The sequence below is a fragment of the Macrotis lagotis genome, chromosome X, assembly GCF_037893015.1.
Source record: "Macrotis lagotis isolate mMagLag1 chromosome X, bilby.v1.9.chrom.fasta, whole genome shotgun sequence".
Lineage (NCBI taxonomy): Eukaryota > Metazoa > Chordata > Mammalia > Peramelemorphia > Peramelidae > Macrotis > Macrotis lagotis.
The window spans coordinates 280,719,514-280,738,169 of record NC_133666.1 but is presented as its reverse complement, the minus strand read 5'-3'; the positions used below and the strand labels follow the sequence as shown (position 1 = coordinate 280,738,169).

The following is an 18,656-nucleotide window of genomic DNA, read 5'->3' as shown; positions in this document are numbered from 1 at the left end:
GGCAACAAAAATGAGCATACCTTTTGATCCAGCAATACCACTACTAGGTCTATACCCTGAAGAGATGATGAAAAAGGGTAAAAACATCACTTGTACAAAAATATTCATAGCAGCCCTGTTTGTGGTGGCAAAGAATTGGAAATCAAGTAAATGTCCTTCAATTGGGGAATGGCTTAGCAAACTGTGGTATATTATGTCATGGAACACTATTGTTCTATTAGAAACCAGGAGGCAAGGGAATTCAGAGAAGCATGGAGGGATTTACATGAACTGATGCTGAGTGAGATGAGCAGAATCAGAAAAACACTGTACACCCTATCAGCAACTTGGGGTGATGTTCAACCTTGATGGACTTGCTCATTCCATCAATACAACAACCAGGGACAATTTTGGGCTATTCTATGATGGAGAATACCATCCGTATCCAGATAAAGAGCCATGGAGTTTGAACAAATTTCAAGGACTATTCCCTTTATTTTAGAAAAAAAAAACAGCTATTTTATTGTCTGATCTTGTTATCTCTTATACTTTTGTTTCTTCCTTAAGGATGTGATTTCTCTCTCATCACACTCAATTTGGATCAATTTACAACATGGAAACAAAATAAAGATTGACAGATTGCTTTCCGTGGGGGGGGGCAGGGAAGTAAGATTGGGATAAAAAATTGTAAAACTCAAAACTCCAATAAAATCTTTAAAAAAAAACTTCTTTGCCCAGGGCTGTTCTCTTTGATAACTCCCTATGTTCTGAATATTACCTGACCCCCTTCCTGACATCAAAATATATTTGTCCTATAACTATCAGAGTGGAATACATGCAAAGTTGAGTACAAGTTAGGATGTTGGCTCTCACAAATAATCCATTTTTCTTTTGGCTGATGGCTTCAAATCTTTAACCTTAAGTAACAAGTTATAGCTAGAATTTTAGACAATGTGGAAGCCAAGCTGGGAGACAGTCTGTGTTCTGGGCCTGGACGTTTTGGTCCCTCTGAAATAAAAACACCAAGATAATACGGTCCCATTCTAACTAACAACTAAAGATAGCTCTGGGAATACCTCTGGCAGGGGGATTTTAATTTGTTAAAGTTCATTGTATGCTAAGTAGCCAAGACTTTAAAAAATGTTTTTGGCTCAGATGTATAAATTTATCATTGTATTCCACACCAAAGTACAAAGAGGAATTGCTTTTCATCTTCAAGACAGACACGTTTTATGATTTGCCCAACTTCAAATAGTGAGTAGCCAGAGGCAGGACATGAACACAGTTGACTATGACTCCAAAGAAAACTCTTTAGCCTTTACCCAAAACTGCTCCTCTGTCTTCAATTTCCTCTAAATAAATCATTCTATTAAAATTCATTAACAAGATGAAGAATCAAAGTTTTCTTTTAAATATCCTTTACTTTAGTATGCTTTGCTTTCAGCTGACAACTTCTATGAATATATCAGGACAGCTAAATGATGCAATGGATGGAGCACTGCGTTTGGAATCAGAAGATTCATGAGTTAATATCCAGCCTCAGACACTTAATAGCTGTGTGCCCCTGGACAAGTCACTTTGCCCTGTCTGCCTCAGTTTCCTTTTCTGCAATTCAAGTTGCAAAAGGAAATGGTAAACCACTCCAGCATCTCTGCCAAGAAAATCCCAAAATGGGGTCATGAAGAGAAAGACACAATTAAAATGTCTTGATGAAAAAATGGGTATTTCAATTTATAAGATCAGAAAACTAGAACTAGAAAGACCTTAGAAGCTATTTTGTCCAATTACCTATTTTGGAGACAAAGACACTGAGGTTCAGGAAAATTAATTTGATCAAGGTTAAACAGGTATCATTTTTTTCCTTCCAGAGCTAGGTGGTACAGTGGACAGAGAGCACTGGACCTTGAGTCCAGAAAATCAAAGTCTCAGATACTTACTATTATTGACATTGGACAAGTTACATTATCTGTTTGCCTCAGTTTCCTCAACTGTAAGATAGGTATAATAATAGAACTTACATTCCAAGGTTGTTGAAAAGTTCAAATGAGATATTTAAGTCTGACACATAAATAGCTCAGCAATGCCAGACACATAATAGGTACTCAATAAATTCCTATTAGTTTCCTTCTTCCAACCCTTCCTCTCTCCTTCCCTCCTTTCTTTCCTTCCTTCCTTCCTTCCTCTCTTTCACCACCATGCATGAATGTGAAACCACATGAAGTAACTAACCATTCAGCCCCCAAGGAGGACCCAGAAAGGTCTTTATTTGCACAAGGTCAGTGCTGTAATCACTAACAGCTGAGTTGATTTTTATCTAAATTTTTCTCAGACATGTATAAAAACTTGTCAGTGGCAATACTATACATAGTAATAATTCTCCAGAAGACCAATATTCTATATATAGGATATAAGACTGAAATGGGGAGATTTAGACTGTCTAAAGAGAATAAGAAAAATAAAAATGTGTGCATTCCACCAGTGTAAAGAACAGAGGAGAATACAAAAAACTTATTCAAAAGTGAATTGACCACTACGAGGTCTACTGAATTGGTTGTCTTTGTCTTAGATTGACAGCTCCTTGAGGGCAGGGACTGCTTTTTGCCTTTCTTTGTATCTGTAGACCTCAGAAAAGTGGCTGAGACAAAGCAGATATTTAATAAATGTTTACTGATAAGAAGCTGGAGGTTGAGGGGTGTTAGAAAGGAAAGCTCTGCAGAGTAGGATGATTCTATTGGTAGTACAATATTTTGTAAAGTACATTTGGCAACACCATAAAATAGACCAGCTGCAGCTATTTGTAAGCTGGTTTATCCTTAAGCAAAAATAGTTACTCTCCCAAATATATAATCCCCAGGCAAAACATGAATGTTATGTTTCTCTTTTTAATGTTAAAAAAATGTTTCTGCCATATATTCACTGCCAACTCAGTGTGTAGACTGTTTTTATCCAACATGGATCAATATACTCTGCATGGTCTCCAGAAAGAAAGATTCAAAGGTCCTTATACACTATAAAACTTACCCTAAACTATGACAAATATTTGAATTTATTAGGCAATCATGTATGAAAATAGCAGCAAATTGTTTAAATACATAATAAAATCAGTCATCTAAAAATATTCTGTAAATTTACTTTTAAAATAACCTTTAAACACTATGGCAGCTTGTCAAAGTTCCTAGCATATGACAGACATCAAAAATGACATATTACATAAAATAACAGAAGCATAAAATTGTGAACAGGCATATCTCCCCAAGTTTATACTTTTTTTTAGGTTTTTGCAAGGCAAATGGGGTTAAGTGGCTTGCCCAAGGCCACACAGCTAGGTAATTATTAAGTGTCTGAGACCGGATTTGAACCCAGGTACTCCTGACTCCAAGGCCGGTGCTTTATCCACTACACCACCTAGCCGCCCCAAGTTTATACTTTATAAGCATAAGGGACAAGGACTAGATCTTTGACTTTATTGATAGAGAGAACTCCCAAATGAGAAACTGCTCTCTCTGCCCATGCAGGTCAGCACTGAGTGGGATAAAGTTTGAGATTTCTTCAGTAAAATATTATAGAATGAATTTGGTTAACTATGTGCCCCTCCTCCCTTGACAAAGCAAACTTCTGGGATATTGTTGAAGAGTCAACTGACCTCACCTTATCTGTTGATGTCCAGAGAATCATTTAATTCCTTTAAAGAGATAATCTGGTTTTGGTTTGAATTTTATGCTCTTTTTTCCTAGATTAGTTTGCCTGTATAGATTGTAAAGCCACATTCTTCATTAAAGAGGGTGGGTCAGTGGAGGGTGGGAATCCAGTTAGGGTAAATGTGATTCTTGGGTCTTTTGCTTTTGCCTCAATCTCTTTAATTGATTGTGGCCCATTCCTGGAGAAAGGAATTAAGCCTTCTCTTCGTACCTTGAGAGATCTCCTAAATTTATTTAAGTGGCATTTGTCCCACACAGAACCAATTCTACAGCTAAGAGTCTTAAAAGAGTTACTTAAATCATGAGAGTTTAAGTGATTTTCCTAGGCCAAAAAGCCATTATGTATCAGGACTTAAATTCAAAATCTTCCTGGCTTCAAGACCAGTTCTGGATCTAATTTGCCACCCTGATTCTCTTTGTAAGCAGAAGAGGACAAAATGCTAATCCTTAAGCAATGTTTCTTAGCTAAAGAAAATGATATTTTCTCACACACACAAAATCGTATGTAGAAAATACAACTTTTTTTTTTTTTTGCAAGGCAATGGGGTTAAGTGACTTGCCCAAGGCCACACAGGTAATTATTAAGTGTGTGAGGCCAGATTTGAACTCAGGTACTCCTGATTCCAGGGCTGGTGCTCTATCCACTGCGCCACCTAGCTGCCCCTCAGAAAACACAAATTTTAAAATAAATCACATATTTTAAATAAAACAAACATTTTAAATAAATCAGTGTTACAGATGACAAATATTTCATGACCCAAAGAAATCATATTACCTGTGGTGTGAGCTCCACTTCCAATTCACCAGCTAGGTACTGCCGTTCAAATTCTGCATTTTCTCCCACATAAGAAGAAATCATGCGTTTTATCTGCTTAGTCTTAAGTAAAAGACCCAAGCCAAAGTCTTCAACACTATAAGGAAAAGAAAGCCTGTTTTAAACTAATGGATTTATAAATTATCTGTAAATCACAAGACTTTCTGACAGTGAATTCTACCTTTGTACACAAAAAAAGAAAAGCATCAGGACTTTATTATTTTTTAGGACAGCAAGGTGGGGAAGTGGATAGAGTATCAGGCCTAGAGTCAGGAAGCCCTGTGTTCACATTTGATCTCAGACATGTAATAACTGTGTGACTCTGGAAAAGTCACTTAATCCTGTTTGCCTCAATTCTATCTATAAAATGAACTAGAGAAGGAGATGTCAAACCACTCCAGTGTATTTGGCAAGAAAACTTCAAATGGGGTGAAGAAGAGTCAGACACAATTGAAATGACTGAATAACACTATTTTTATTTCATTTTCAAAAAATACATGGTGTATCTAAGGCTATATTACATTTTATGAAGATAGCAAAAGAAGAAAAAAGTGGTATAATATGATGTTCACCTTAAAATAAGGCAAACTGAGACAAACTCAAACAGGTTCACGAAGAATTGGGCACAAGGGAAAAACAATCCAATAACAACATCACCGAGGCACAGCTAGGTGGAGCAATGGATAGAATGATGGGTTTAAAATTAAGAAGAGTCATCTCTTGACTTCTGATCTGGCCTCAGATACTCTAGCTGTATGACTCTGGTAAGTCATTTTGCCCTGCTTGCCTTTAGTTGCCTATCTGTAAAGTGAGCTGAAGATGGAAATAGCAAACTATTTAATTATCTTTGCCAAGGAAACCCAAACTTTCCTACTTTGGATGCCAGAGATGAACCTAGCTCAGCATAAGCATGAATGGGCTTGGGTCCTCAGTCTGGCTTTGGGAAGAGACAGAAACTGGATGGACAGCAGTTTGGCTTCTAAGTGTTCCTCTTATTTTATTTCAACCCATTTTAAGCTCCATTTTTCTAGGACTGGACAAGTCCCCAAAGACCTTAATGATCATGAGGAGTCTGAAATGACTTAACAACAACAAAACTGAGGCCAAATGGTAAGACCACTTCCTTTTCTAGTTCTGGGGAGTCCAAAATAAATAATGGGACTTAGGGAGTACAAAAATTATGATTGGTTAAAAGATCTAAAATGTCATGAATGGTGAGGCACGGGGGCTAATACGATTGGTAAAAAATTGAGAATAAGAGATTATCAACAGCCTCCTTCCCTCTTGTGACTAAGATACATTCATTGTTTGAGTCCACCTGCAAGGAAGAGATAGTGGACAAGATTTCTTTGGATAGAAAACCAGACTCCCTGCTATCAGCTATATCCTTCAAGATAGCAGATTTCTTTGAGGCAAAAATAAAACAGTGATTAGTAGAATTAAATTTTTAAATTTAATGATGTTTGTCTTTCATTCTTTTTTTAAGATTTTATTTATTTTGAATTTTACAATTTTTGTCTTTTGTTCTTAAAGAAGGCTATGACACCAGGGAGGTGATGCCAGGTGATGCATGTGAACTGGATTTGAGCGGGCTAAGTCACTGGTCCCACCTATTCCTCCACAGTCACCTGGGTCCAGTGGCCAAATATAAGTCAGAACAACTGGAGATGGCCCTGGTTACCAAGCAATCAGGGTTAAGTGACTTGCCCCACAATACTAGTTATTGTCAATTGTCTAAGTTCAAATTTGAACTCAAGTCCTCCTGACTCCAAGGCCAGTGCTCTATGCACTTCACCACCTAGCTGTGCTAATTAGCATCCCCCTCACTCAAATCCAATTCACTTGCATGTCATGGCATCACCTCCTTGACATCATAGTCTTCAAGAATAAAGGACAAACATCATCATCATCATTTCTAAACTTGACTCACTGAAGAACAACAAAATTTCTGAATAAAGTTCAGAGTCAAAGAACTGATTTAGGCAGTTATAAGGCAAAATCAATTAGTTATAAACTTGTCCAATTTGAAAAAAAGATAGAATCAATCAATTCAATGGCATATCAGAAGAAATAGTAAACATGGAATTCAGAGAAACATGGAAAATTTTACAAGAAATGGAGAAAGTTTAAAAATAGAAGCAGGGAAACAACATAAAACCTACAACAAAGTAAATGTAAAAAATGAAAGAAACAGCACCCAAGTTCTCACCCAAGGTACAGAAGATAGAAGCCCCCAAAAAACAAGAGAAAAAGGAATTAGACAAATAAGAACATAGTATCATGCAATTTAAAGAAAAATAGTTTTTAAAAGGGGATGTTCAGCATCAAATGTGGAAGATACTAAAAGAGATGGCATCTGAGAAAAGAGATGGATTTAGTGTTTATAGATCCCTGCAACAATGCCAACAGGAACCTTAAAGTGCATTATTGCAAACAATGAGCTATAAATCCTAGCACCACAGGGACAACACTAGCGACAGACTTGGAGGGGAAAATTTCTCAAAAAATTAATAATTTGGAAAACTGGAGTTGCCCCTTCTAATGGTCATCTAGTGGGTGTCCACCTCGAAATTTGAGCCACAAACCTTAAGGACCCTCTTAGATAGGTCTTTGACTTTGTGAACTATTCTGGCTTGTCCCATCCTAGGGAAATGAAGCTTAAAATGGATTGAAAAAGAAGAAAAGAAAAGCTGACGTGCTTGGAAACCAAACTGCTATATGTCCAATTTCTCTCCCCAAAATCAGACCAAAGACTCTACTCAATTCATGCTTCCGACAATTAGGTTTTTGGAATCCAAAGACTGAAGGGTGAATGTTGTCTAGGAAGGAAATCAATGATGTTCACGATGGCACCAGGCTGATCTGATCCTGGGGAGGTATGGTTTCCATCAAGGCTGGGAAGTAAATGTGTAAGAGTGTTAGTAGAAACAATGATAGCTTTTATATGATATACTAACACCAAAGCTGAACCAGAGACAGAGGGAAGGAAGAGAGATTGAGAGAGGAGGGTGAGACATGGAGAAAGGAGAGAAGAGGGGAGAATATGGGAGAGAATTAAAAACACCAGAAAGAGATGGAGAGGGAGAAAAATGACAGGAAAGAGAGGGAGGGAAAAGGAGAGAGAGAGAGAGAGAGAGAGAGACTGATTTACATTTGCACGAGTCTAGTTATAGGCAGCACTTTTATGGTAGCAAAAACCACTGTGATGTATAAATGTAATGGAATATTATCATTCCATAAGAAATGAAAAAACAAACAGGAAATTCAAAGAAATATAGGAAGTCTTGTATGAAAGAATGTAGAGTGCAGTAAAAAAAGAACTAGGAGAACAAAACACATGATGACTATAATAATGCAATTGAAAAGAACATTTAAAAATAGAAGTTGATGATCTAACCTTTCTGGAAAGCAAATTGGAATTCTGCCCCAAGGGCAATCACACTATGCATCACCTATGATCCAGCAATAACACTGCTAGGTCTGTATCCCAAAGAGATTATAAAAAAAATGGGAAAAACCCCACATGAACAAAAACATTTATAGCAACTCTTTTTGCAGTGTCAAAGAATTGTAAATAGAGGGGGATATCCATCAATTGGGGAATAGTTGATCAAGTTATGATATATGAATATTAGGGAATACTATGATCCTTTAAGAAATTATGAAGGGGCGGCTAGGTGACTCATTGGATAAGAGCACTGGCCTTGGAGTCAGGTGTACCTGAGTTCAAATCTGGCCTCAGATACTTAATAATTACCTAGCCGTGTGGCCTCGGGCAAGCCACTTAACCCCATTGCCTTGAAAAATCTAAAAAAAAAAAAAAAATATGAGCAGGAGGACTTCAGAAAAGCTTGGAAAGACTTGCATGAATTGATGTAGAAACGAAGCAAGCAGAATGAGAAGAACATTATACATATAAATAGCAACACTGAGATGGATCAACTATGATTGACTTAGCTCCTCTCAACAATTCGGTGATCAAAGACAACCCTGAGGGAGGGACCTTTTAGGTAAAATGACATCCACATCCAGGAAAACAAATATACAAGCAACAACAACAACAAAAAAAAAATCTATGGAATCTAAATGCAGAACAAAGCATACTTTTCTTTCTCATGTCTTTTCCCCCCTCAGTTCTAATTCCTCCTTCACAATATGACTTATATGGAAATATGTTAAGCATGATGGTACAAGTACAACTTTTACCAGACTGTTAGCTGCCAAGGGAAAGGGGGAGGAAAGAGAGGACAGTAGAAAAACATGGAACTCATAAATCTGCAAATGGATGAAACTACCTTTGCATGTCATTATAAAAATAATAATACTAATAAAATAGAATCTGAACTCTTATTTTTTTGATAGTGAGAAAACTATACTTCAATTTGCGCTTAGTGTTCATCAGTTCTGTCTTTGGAGATGGAAAGAATTTTTTCAATATGACTCCTTTAGCACTGTCTTGGGTCATTGTCTTAATCAGAGTAGTCAAGTATGATACAATTGATCATCATTACAACATTGCTTTTACTGTGCACAGTGATCTCTCAGTTCTTCTTGCTTCACCTTGCAAGGGTTCATATAGGTCTTGTCATGTGTTTTTTCTTCCTCCTTCACCATTTCTTATATCACAATGCTATTCCATCACAATCATATGCGTTCACAACTTGTTCAATCATTCCCTAATTTGGGGGTATCCCCTCAATTTCTTTTTTGTTGTTGTTGTTTATTTTTTGCAAGGCAATGGGGTTAAGTGGCTTGCCCAAGGCCACACGGCTAGGTAATTATTGAGTGTCTGAGGCCAGATTTGACCTGAGGCACTCCTGACTCCAGGGTCAGTGCTCTATCCACTGCGCAACCTAGCTGCCCCATATCCCCTCAATTTCTAATGCCATCACAAACAAGTGCTTTAAATATTTTATACATATATAGTCTATTTTCTTTTTTATCTATTTCGGGTTCAGACTTAGTAAGGTATTTCTGGGTCAAAGGGTTTATGCATAGTTTTATGGACATTTGGGAATAATTTCAAATTTTTCAGAATGGTTGGACCAGATCACAACTCCAACAGTTTAGTAGTGTACCAATTTTCCCTCATCCCCTTCAACATTTGTCATTTATGGTAGGTGTGAAGCATACCTCAGAGTAGTTTTAATTTAAATTTTACTAATTAATAGTAATTTAGAATTTTTTTATATGGTTAAAAATAATTTTGATTTCTTCTTCTGAAAATTACTGTTATTATTGTTCAGTCATTTCAGTTATTTCCAACTCTTTATGATGTCATCTGGAATTTCTTAGCAAAGGTATCAGAGTGGTTTGCAGTGTCATTTTCCCCATTCATTTTACAGATGAGAAACTGAGGCAAGCAGGGTTAAGTAACTTCCCCAGGGTCACATAGCCAGAAAATGTCTCAGGATGGATTTGAACTCAATTCTGGCACTCTATCCACTGTGCTGCCTCATATCCCTTGATTTCTTATCAATTAGGGAATGACACTTTTTAAATGAATTTGATTTAGTGCCCTATAATATCTGAGCAAAGAGATCTATTATCAAATTTATATATATACATACATATATATATATATATAAAATTTCATTGTTTATGGTACTTTAAAGGGAGGTTTTTTTAAATTAGTTCTATTTTTGCTAAGATCACAAGTCTCTATCTGAACAACTGTCCAATACCACCACAAACCCTCACTATCTTTGGGCCAAGAGTTCCTAAAAGTGCAGCCACCTCCAAGGCCCACCAATAGTATTTGCCCTGGGCCAGCCCCCATCCCAGGCTCACAGACCTCCTAAATTATCCCTAGGCTAGAAAAATTGGCTCTGTCAATCTAGGATTTGTTATTTGCAAAAGGAATGTTGAAAGTTTGCCTCAGTTACTGTCTCTAATCCTCCATAGACAAGAAGTTTACCACTTGAATAATTATAATGACCAATTATGGTTGCAGAGAACCACCCACAAAAATCTATCTCCTTTTCAGTACAGGAATAGAGAGGGATTCTGGGAGGAGAATATTGTATATATTATCAGATTGCTGTCCCTAGAGGTTATTTTTTTTCTCCTGTTGTCACAAGGAAAGGCTTTTATTAACAGGATGCCCCATCAGCAAAGTATATCTAGAAACAACAAGGGTAAGGTATAGAGAATACTTGTTTCAAAAAGTAAATAGAGGGATCTCATTACTGACCATATCCCAAAGTCAAAGACAGAAACAATAGATACTAAAATATTCACAGTAACTGTTTGTGGCATCAAAGGACTAGAAACAAATTGGGTACTAACTGAAGAATGACTGGTGAAAAAACCAAACAATGATAAAAGAAAGGACATATAAGCAATAAGGACACAAATGAATAGATCATTAAAAAGAGAGAACAACTCTGAATAATGGAAATAAATGAAGGTCCTAGAAGACAGATAACTACATCCTCCCCCTAAGCCAGAAGGTAAGAGACTTCTTGAACAGAATACTATATATAGTACCAGGCAAGATTTCTGTAACAAACAATTTAACTTAATTATTTATCTTTTTCTCCAAGGCACAGGTTAATTGGGAGACAGTAGGAAATGACTTTAATGTAGACAAAAGACATCAACAAGATTTTTTTTTGAAAAATTATATAGAGAAGGGAAAGAGAAAAATACAAAGAAATTTAAAGTTGAGAAAAGGATAACTGAGGAAATATAACTAATAACCTCAATTAAAGTAGAAGACAACAGAATTTACAGAGTGATGGAGGAGGGATAGTTTTGGGGTTTGAAGACAAAAGTTTAGAAGTTTATACATCATAATAAGCAGTCAACATAAGATGAATATCATTTTAAAAAACAAAATAAACAAACAAAAAATAAACCTGCCAAGCACCAGTAATGAGGATACACTAAGGATGGATATCATATATGTATCATGGAACTAATCTGTAATTTTATAATTTTCTTTAAGCAATGCTTCAAATATAAGAGCGAGAGTAGGGACAAAAAGCAACAGAAGCTAAAATGTAAAATCAAAATTGGAAAGTTAAAGGGGAAAAGAATTCTAAGACAGAGGCAAATGCACCCATTAACATATCTGACATTAAGTAAAATATTGATTGACTCATAACATTATCTAGTGTTGCAAGTTTAATTCATTCTTAAAAATTATTTTTAACTGCGTTGTCCTATTTTACATTTGCTCTCCCCATTTGCATGCAATTGACAAGATTTATATCTTTTCATTACTTCTATCAAAACATGCCTGCAGCATCTACCAAAATCTACTTGCAGCAACAATTTAACAAAAAGTCTCAGTGGCAAAAAAAAAAAAAGGATATGACTTTATGAAGAATTTTATACTCGAAACTCCTAAAATAGGGCTGTCCAAAATGTGCAACCAGCAATGCAATTTTACACGGGTCCCTGTGAGTTTGCTTAAATGCTTTAGAAAACACTTCTGCAGAGCTCTAATTAAAAATGGGAAAATCAAAATATATTGTTTATTATTTTGAAAAAACTTTTAAAAGTAAGGTTGGACTGCCCTACCCTAAAATGCCATATTTTCTTTCCTCTTTCCAATCAGTAAAAAAAGTCCAGCAATTTTTAACCACTAGATGGCATAGAACACATATTTCTTAGGTAACTTCAGGACTAAAGAAAAATTCTAGATTTCAGTGGAATATTTTATCCATGTATTCAGTGATCCTGACAAGCCTCTTTATGCCATGAACCCCTTTGAGAAAGTCTAGTGAAAACTGAAGCCCTTTCTAGTGAAGACTATGAAATCCTTCTCAAAATGTTTTTAATACATAGAATTACTCAGGAAATCAATTACAAAGAAATAGCTATTAAAACATTAGTTTTAAAAAGAAACAAATTCATGGACCCCAGGGTTAAGACCCTCTCTCTCTCTCCCTTTGGAATAATTTCAAGTCTGACTGTGGCCCAAAATGGTCATTACATGGTAACTAACTTTCTTGTAATAAGCCTATCCAAACTTAGCATTTCTATCCTCAAACTAGTTCATCCCCATCCCTAACCACAATCCATACAGCTGGAAATAATATTAGAGTTTCTGTTTCATTAGCAATTTCAGAAAGATTTTAGAAACAATTTTAGGAACCTTATTGAGGGAAGCTATCAGACTGGGACTTTTGAAGAGGCTTCTCAGGTATTAGTAAATTTTATGTGTTAGGTTTCTAAATCATTTTTTTGAAAATGAAATTGAGAATAATAAATATTCAATTCTTTTATCTCCATCTCCTCTACCTGGACACTGTCCCTGTGTCTCTAGGTTGATAATTAAGTTTCTGTTTTATCTGGCCAGGTCCAGGGCCTCCTCCTCACTTTCTGGCCTGCTCCACATCACAATATCCTAACAACCATGGGGTTCTACATGGATTCAGCTCCCCTTTGTGTGCTAATGTCTCAAGATAACAGAAGCTGCTTGAAAACAAGGCATTTCTTACTTGTTTGTATCTATATCCCTAGGCCATTAGGTGAAAACTATAGTGATAAAAGTGCTGGGCCTGGTTCTGAGTGCAAATCCAGCCTGAGACAATTAATAGCTGTGTGACCCTGGGTAAGTCACTTAACCTTGTCTGCCTCAGTTTCCTCACCTATAAAATGAGCTAAGAAAGAAATGGAAAACTACTGCAGTGTCTTTGCTAAGAAAACCCCAAATGGGATCAGGAAGAATCCAACAGAAGTGAAAAATTCTAGGACTAGTTTTCTGACTTATCATGCCATGGTCAAAGAATTCATCACAAACCCACCAGCCCACAGATGACGAGCCTCTCCACAAGGTTGGTAAGGAGCTTGCAAAATTAAGGGACATCACAGCCTACAAATAATTAAAAAGTAGAAATGGCTCCAAAGACCAATGAGGATAAAAGGCATTATGCCAGATATAAGCAGACTGCAAATATATTACCAACAAAGATTTGCTCAAGAAAGACAGAGATAAAGGATGTCATCAGAGAAAAAAAGCATGATGGGGGAAAAAAATGGGTCATTGACATAATATGAGCAAAAGAAACCAGTGTACAGCTTGAATGCTCATGGACATGCACGATACATCAAGAGATGCCAAGGAAGACACCCCACCTCTAACCCTTACTATGTGACCCAATAAATACCTTCTCTGTTCAGTCCAGAGTACAGGAAGCAATGAAATGAGCAGAAGCAAATATTTGAAGCAGATTTCAGATTAACTAAATAATTCATGGTACATGAACAATTAAAAATTATCTATTTATAATAGAGAGAGAAAAGCAGAAAGTTGATAGAGATAGAAAGACAGAGAGATAGAAACAGAGAATATGAGTGTTTGACAATGGAGAGGATTTAGAATCCCAGGACTCTGAGATCAAATCCTATCTAATACTTACTGATCATAGATCCTGAAATAAATTAGTTAACCTCTCTGGGTGAGTTAGACAAGATGATCTCTTAAGCCCCTTCTTGCTATAAATCTGTGATCCTTTATAAGGAAGGACTGACCCAAAGGTTTTTCATGTAAAACTTAATAGAGAACTACATATATCAATGTTATCAGGTAACTTCAAGTTTTGGGGTGTTTTTTTAAGGAAATAAAACCTTACCCAAAGTAAGAGGTTACTTAATTTGAAAGCTTGTTATGATTTTAACTATGTCCAATGGCCTTGAAAACAGCTAAAGAAATGAAGCCAGTTAAGTGGAATCCCCAAACTCTTTCTGGACCCTGGATATGGCACGTTTCCCTTCTATCAAAGGATCCCAAGTTTTTACATTTACATTACAATTTTGTTAAATTATAATCTATTTATTAGTAACTTTCAAACTGGTTGTTGAGGACACTTACCCTGCATTATTACTGACTGCAGTCAGTCCCTTTACTCCAGTCTTCAACAAGGCTCCTATGAGATTCTCTGGAATTCCACAGAGTCCAAAACCTATAGTATTCACAAAAGAATGAGTAAAATCTGATTTTTTTTTGAATGATAGCAATATTTATCAACTAAAAATATTTTTTAATTTAATATGACTTTATAAATGGGAAAGGGAAAAATACTACATATATTAGGTTTTAACTGAATTATAGATTATGTAAAACTAAAAGGAAAAAACTCCATTCAGAGACCTATAATGCTATACTGGTGATTACTGACAGGTCATGAGATATATCTTCTATATCCATTACTTTTATTTTGTTATCTTGGTTTGGTACTCACCTCCCATGTGGCTTTCTGTAAGAAGCAAAACCAATAATGGATAGATTTCTTGCCTTGTAGGAAGACCTGAGTTCAAGTCAAGATTCTCAATACTTAGGTAATTTCCTTGTTTTTCCTTTATCTTTATATCCACAACATTTGGAGCATAATAAGTACTTACTAAAAGCTTGTTAGGGCAGGTGGGAAATGGATAAAGTCCAGATCTAGAATCAGGAAGACTTATCTTCCTGAGTTCAAATCTGGCTTCAGACACTTATTAGCTGTGTGTCCCTGGACAAGTCACATAAACCTCCTGGCCTCAGTTTCCTCGTCTGTAAAATGATCTGGAGAAGGAAATGGCAAATTATTCTAGTATCTCTGACAAGAAAAGCCCTAATAGAATCAAAAAGAGTCAAACACCACTGAAATGACTGAACATCAAGTCAGGTGCTACCCAGAAAAGTTAAGCCAGTGTCCCTGCCTTCAGTCTAAGAAGGCAGAAAAGTAGCTCTGATAAAAGGAAGACCACAGAAATACAATAGAAGGAGTACAAAATGCCAGCAAGATTAGAGGAGAGAAATGTCATTTCTTCCTGGAATTAGTGAAAGCTTTTCATGACATTTTCCAAAATGGTATGGTTTTATATAAAGTTTCTAAAAGGAAGGAGCTGGACCAAAATTATCTGAGATTTCTCTCCAAGTGCTAAAAATCTCAACAAACCATTTATAAAATTTCAGCCTACTATTAAAACTACAATCAACAAGACTAAGACAAGTATGAGTTTTCCATCATAACAAAAAGGAATCAGAAGAACAAGTAAAAAATACATATATATATATATATATATAGAGAGAGAGAGAGAGAGAGAGAGAGAGAGATCTTCTATATAAGTATTTATGTATTTTTATATGTATATGTGTGTGAGAGTGTATGTATTTATATATGGAGAGAAAGACAGAGAGAATTAAATGTAGCTATACTTTCTTTTTTTCTTTTTTAGGTTTTTGCAAGGCAGTGGGGTTAAGTGGCTTGCCTAAGGCCACACAGCTAGGCAATTATTAAGTGTCTGAGGCCGGATTTGAACTCAGGTATTCCTGACTCCAGGGCCAGTGCCCTCTCCACTGCACCACCTAGTCATTCCTTTAGCTATACTTTCAACAAAAGAAAACCAGAAAAATACAAATTCTGTTTCAGAAATCAGCAGAGCTACAAAGTTGGCCTTGAAACCAGGAAGATCTGGGTTCAAGTCCCTCCCCTTACATATATACTGATCTTAAGACCCTAGACAAGACCCTTCTCCTCTTGGTGACTGGTTACAGAGAAGATGCTGCCCTGCTGTGGGAGCTTCCTCAGCCAGGAATCCCCATCCCAAAGGAATCAGTCACTATTCCTATTTCAGAGTTGTCCTCTGACCATAAACATGGCTGAACCAGATCGGTGCCGATGCTGCACCATTCCACCATTGCTGAAAAAGGAATGGAATTACTCACCACCCACTAGGACTGTAGATCCATCAGGGATGTCTTTGACTGCTTCCACTGGATCTTTATAAAACTGAGTGTGACGGCAAATACTGGTGGAAAAGTAGCATCCACACCCCTAAAATGATAAAGTCAAAAGGAGTCATCAGGCTCTGGAGGCGGCTTCACTGTATACAAGGGAAGGAGGTAAGTAAAATGATTTTCATTTTTCATTGGCACAATCTACCTACACAAACACGAGAGGGATTGTGGTTTTAATAGTATATAAAGTTCCTATTCCAACATAGAACACAACTCTGCTATTTAGCCATAATACACTCTGTAAGGATGCATTATATTTTGGGAATCAGCACAGCAAGTAGATGTAACACTTGATACACAGCACACCCCCCATAAATGTTGATGATGTTTGTCCTTCATTGTCAAAGACATCCATGATGTCAGGGAGGTGATGCCAGGAGAGGCAAGTGAATTGGATTTGAGTGAAGGGGAGTTGTGTTAAAGTCACCAGCCCCATTTTCTCCTCCGGAGCCATCTGGGTCCAGTGACCAGCTATGAATCAGGACCACTGGATGCCCTGGATGCGAGGCAGTTAAGTAACTTACCCAAGATCACATGGCTAGTACATATTAAATGTCTGGGGTTACATTTGAACTCAGGTCCTCCTGACTCCAAGGCTGGTGCTCTATCCACTCCACCACCCAGCTGCTCTAACTTACTAGAGCTGAACGTGGAGTCAATCAGGAAGAGCTGAGTTCAAATCCTGTTCTGAGTCTTACTAGCTCAATAACTACGACCAAGTCCCTTAACTCATCTGTGTCTCAGCTAAGTCAATAAACTAGAGAAGCCAGTATGTATCATAATAAATACTATTATATTCAGAGGAAAGTTAGCCATGCCTTTTGTCCATGTTATTGAAATAAAGCTGATGAAGATGAAAACCATAATAATAATACCTAACATTTACATAGTACCTACTATGTTCCAAACACCAGGCTAAGAAATTGATTCTAGGGACGGCTAGGTGGCACAATGGATAAAGCACCAGCCCTGGAGTCAGGAATACCTGAGTTCAAATCCGGTCTCAGACACTTAATAATAATTACCTAGCTGTGTGGCCTTGGGCAAGCCACTTAACCCCATTGCCTTACAAAAAAACCCTAAAAGAAAAAAGAAAGAAAAGAAATTGACTATTATTCCCATCTGACCCACATATTTCATCTGAATCTAACAGTATATATAACACACCATACCCATTTGTCCCCCACTCCTCCAAAGAAGAAAGAGGGAGGTTCATTTTCTCAACTCTTATTGGGGTCAAGTTTGTTCTTTTCCTTCATATGGCTAAAATCATAACATATTGTGTAAGGTCCTACTTTTCACTCAATATTGTAGTAAGCACTTTATTGTATTTTCTAACTTGATCCTCACAGAAAGGATAGTGCAAAGATCACCTCTATCACCCTTCTTTTACAGATAAGGAAACTGAGGCAAATAGAGGGGTAAGTGATTTGTCCAGGATCACACAACTGAGGCTCTTCCTGCCTGCAGGTCTGGAACCACCTAGCCACTCATGCTCAAGATTCACTTTACTGAATCCCATACACACAAAGCATTTGTGAACCTCATTCATAAAATGGCAAAAATTTGGGGCAGCTAGGTAGCTTAGTGGATAGAGCACCGGCCCTGGAGTCAGGCGGACCTGAGTTCAAATCCACTTAATAATTGCCTAGCTGCGTGACTCTGGGCAAGTCACTTAACCCTGTTGCCTTAAATAAAATTAAAAAGATTAAAAACAGCAATAATCTGCATTTTTACATAAAAAGATAATAATATAACATACCTATTAAAAGAATAATTTTTTTTAGGTTTTTGCAGGGCAAATAGGGTTAAGTGGCTTGCCCAAGGCCACACAACTAGGTAATTATTAAGTATCTGAGGCCGAATTTGAACTCAGGTACTCCTGACTCCAGGGCCGGTGCTCTATCCACTATGCCACCTAGCCGCCCCCAAAGAATAAATTTTTAAAAAACACTTTTTTCCCTCAAGAATGACAATAAACTTGTACATTTTTAGTTCTACTCAAATACCTGTTAGAAAGCCAAAGGTGGAAAGAAGCTGTCTCAATTGAAATTAAGATATACTGGGGCACAAAGTTCTGAGTATAGTTTATTGGTAAGGTAAATAATAACCAGTAAAAGAGGATCTCTCAATTCCTCAGTCATTCAAAAGACCATGAGCTAGGGCTTGCTAGCCTTTATACAGTTTTAGGAAATACAAGAGAACAAAGGATAGGAAGCATAAAACAATGTGATTTAGTTACAATGTCTGATGGAAAAACAATATGATTGGATGGAAGTCAAGAATGAAGGACCACCAACAACCCCAGTTTCTATCTTGTCAATATGGTATCCACCTTCAAGGATAACAGTCCAGACTTTCCTAAAGGACAGCAAGTGTTGCAGAGATAATGGACTTACTGGCACCCATCTTATCTTCCCCAAGGCTTAAC

The 18,656-nt window shown here is 36.9% G+C and overlaps 1 protein-coding gene across 1 annotated transcript in view; it reads right to left on the bottom strand.

The window, feature by feature from the left end:
- The window catches only part of OXCT1 (3-oxoacid CoA-transferase 1), a 175,950-nt gene that overhangs the window by 148,277 nt on the left and 9,017 nt on the right, over window positions 1-18,656 (bottom strand). The window contains exons 2-4 of the mRNA XM_074200456.1: window positions 16,154-16,262; window positions 14,315-14,405; window positions 4,453-4,588 (exon numbers count right to left, since the gene is read on the bottom strand). Coding sequence (XP_074056557.1) covers window positions 4,453-4,588; window positions 14,315-14,405; window positions 16,154-16,262 — 336 coding nt within the window. The remainder of the gene's footprint in view (window positions 1-4,452; window positions 4,589-14,314; window positions 14,406-16,153; window positions 16,263-18,656) is intronic.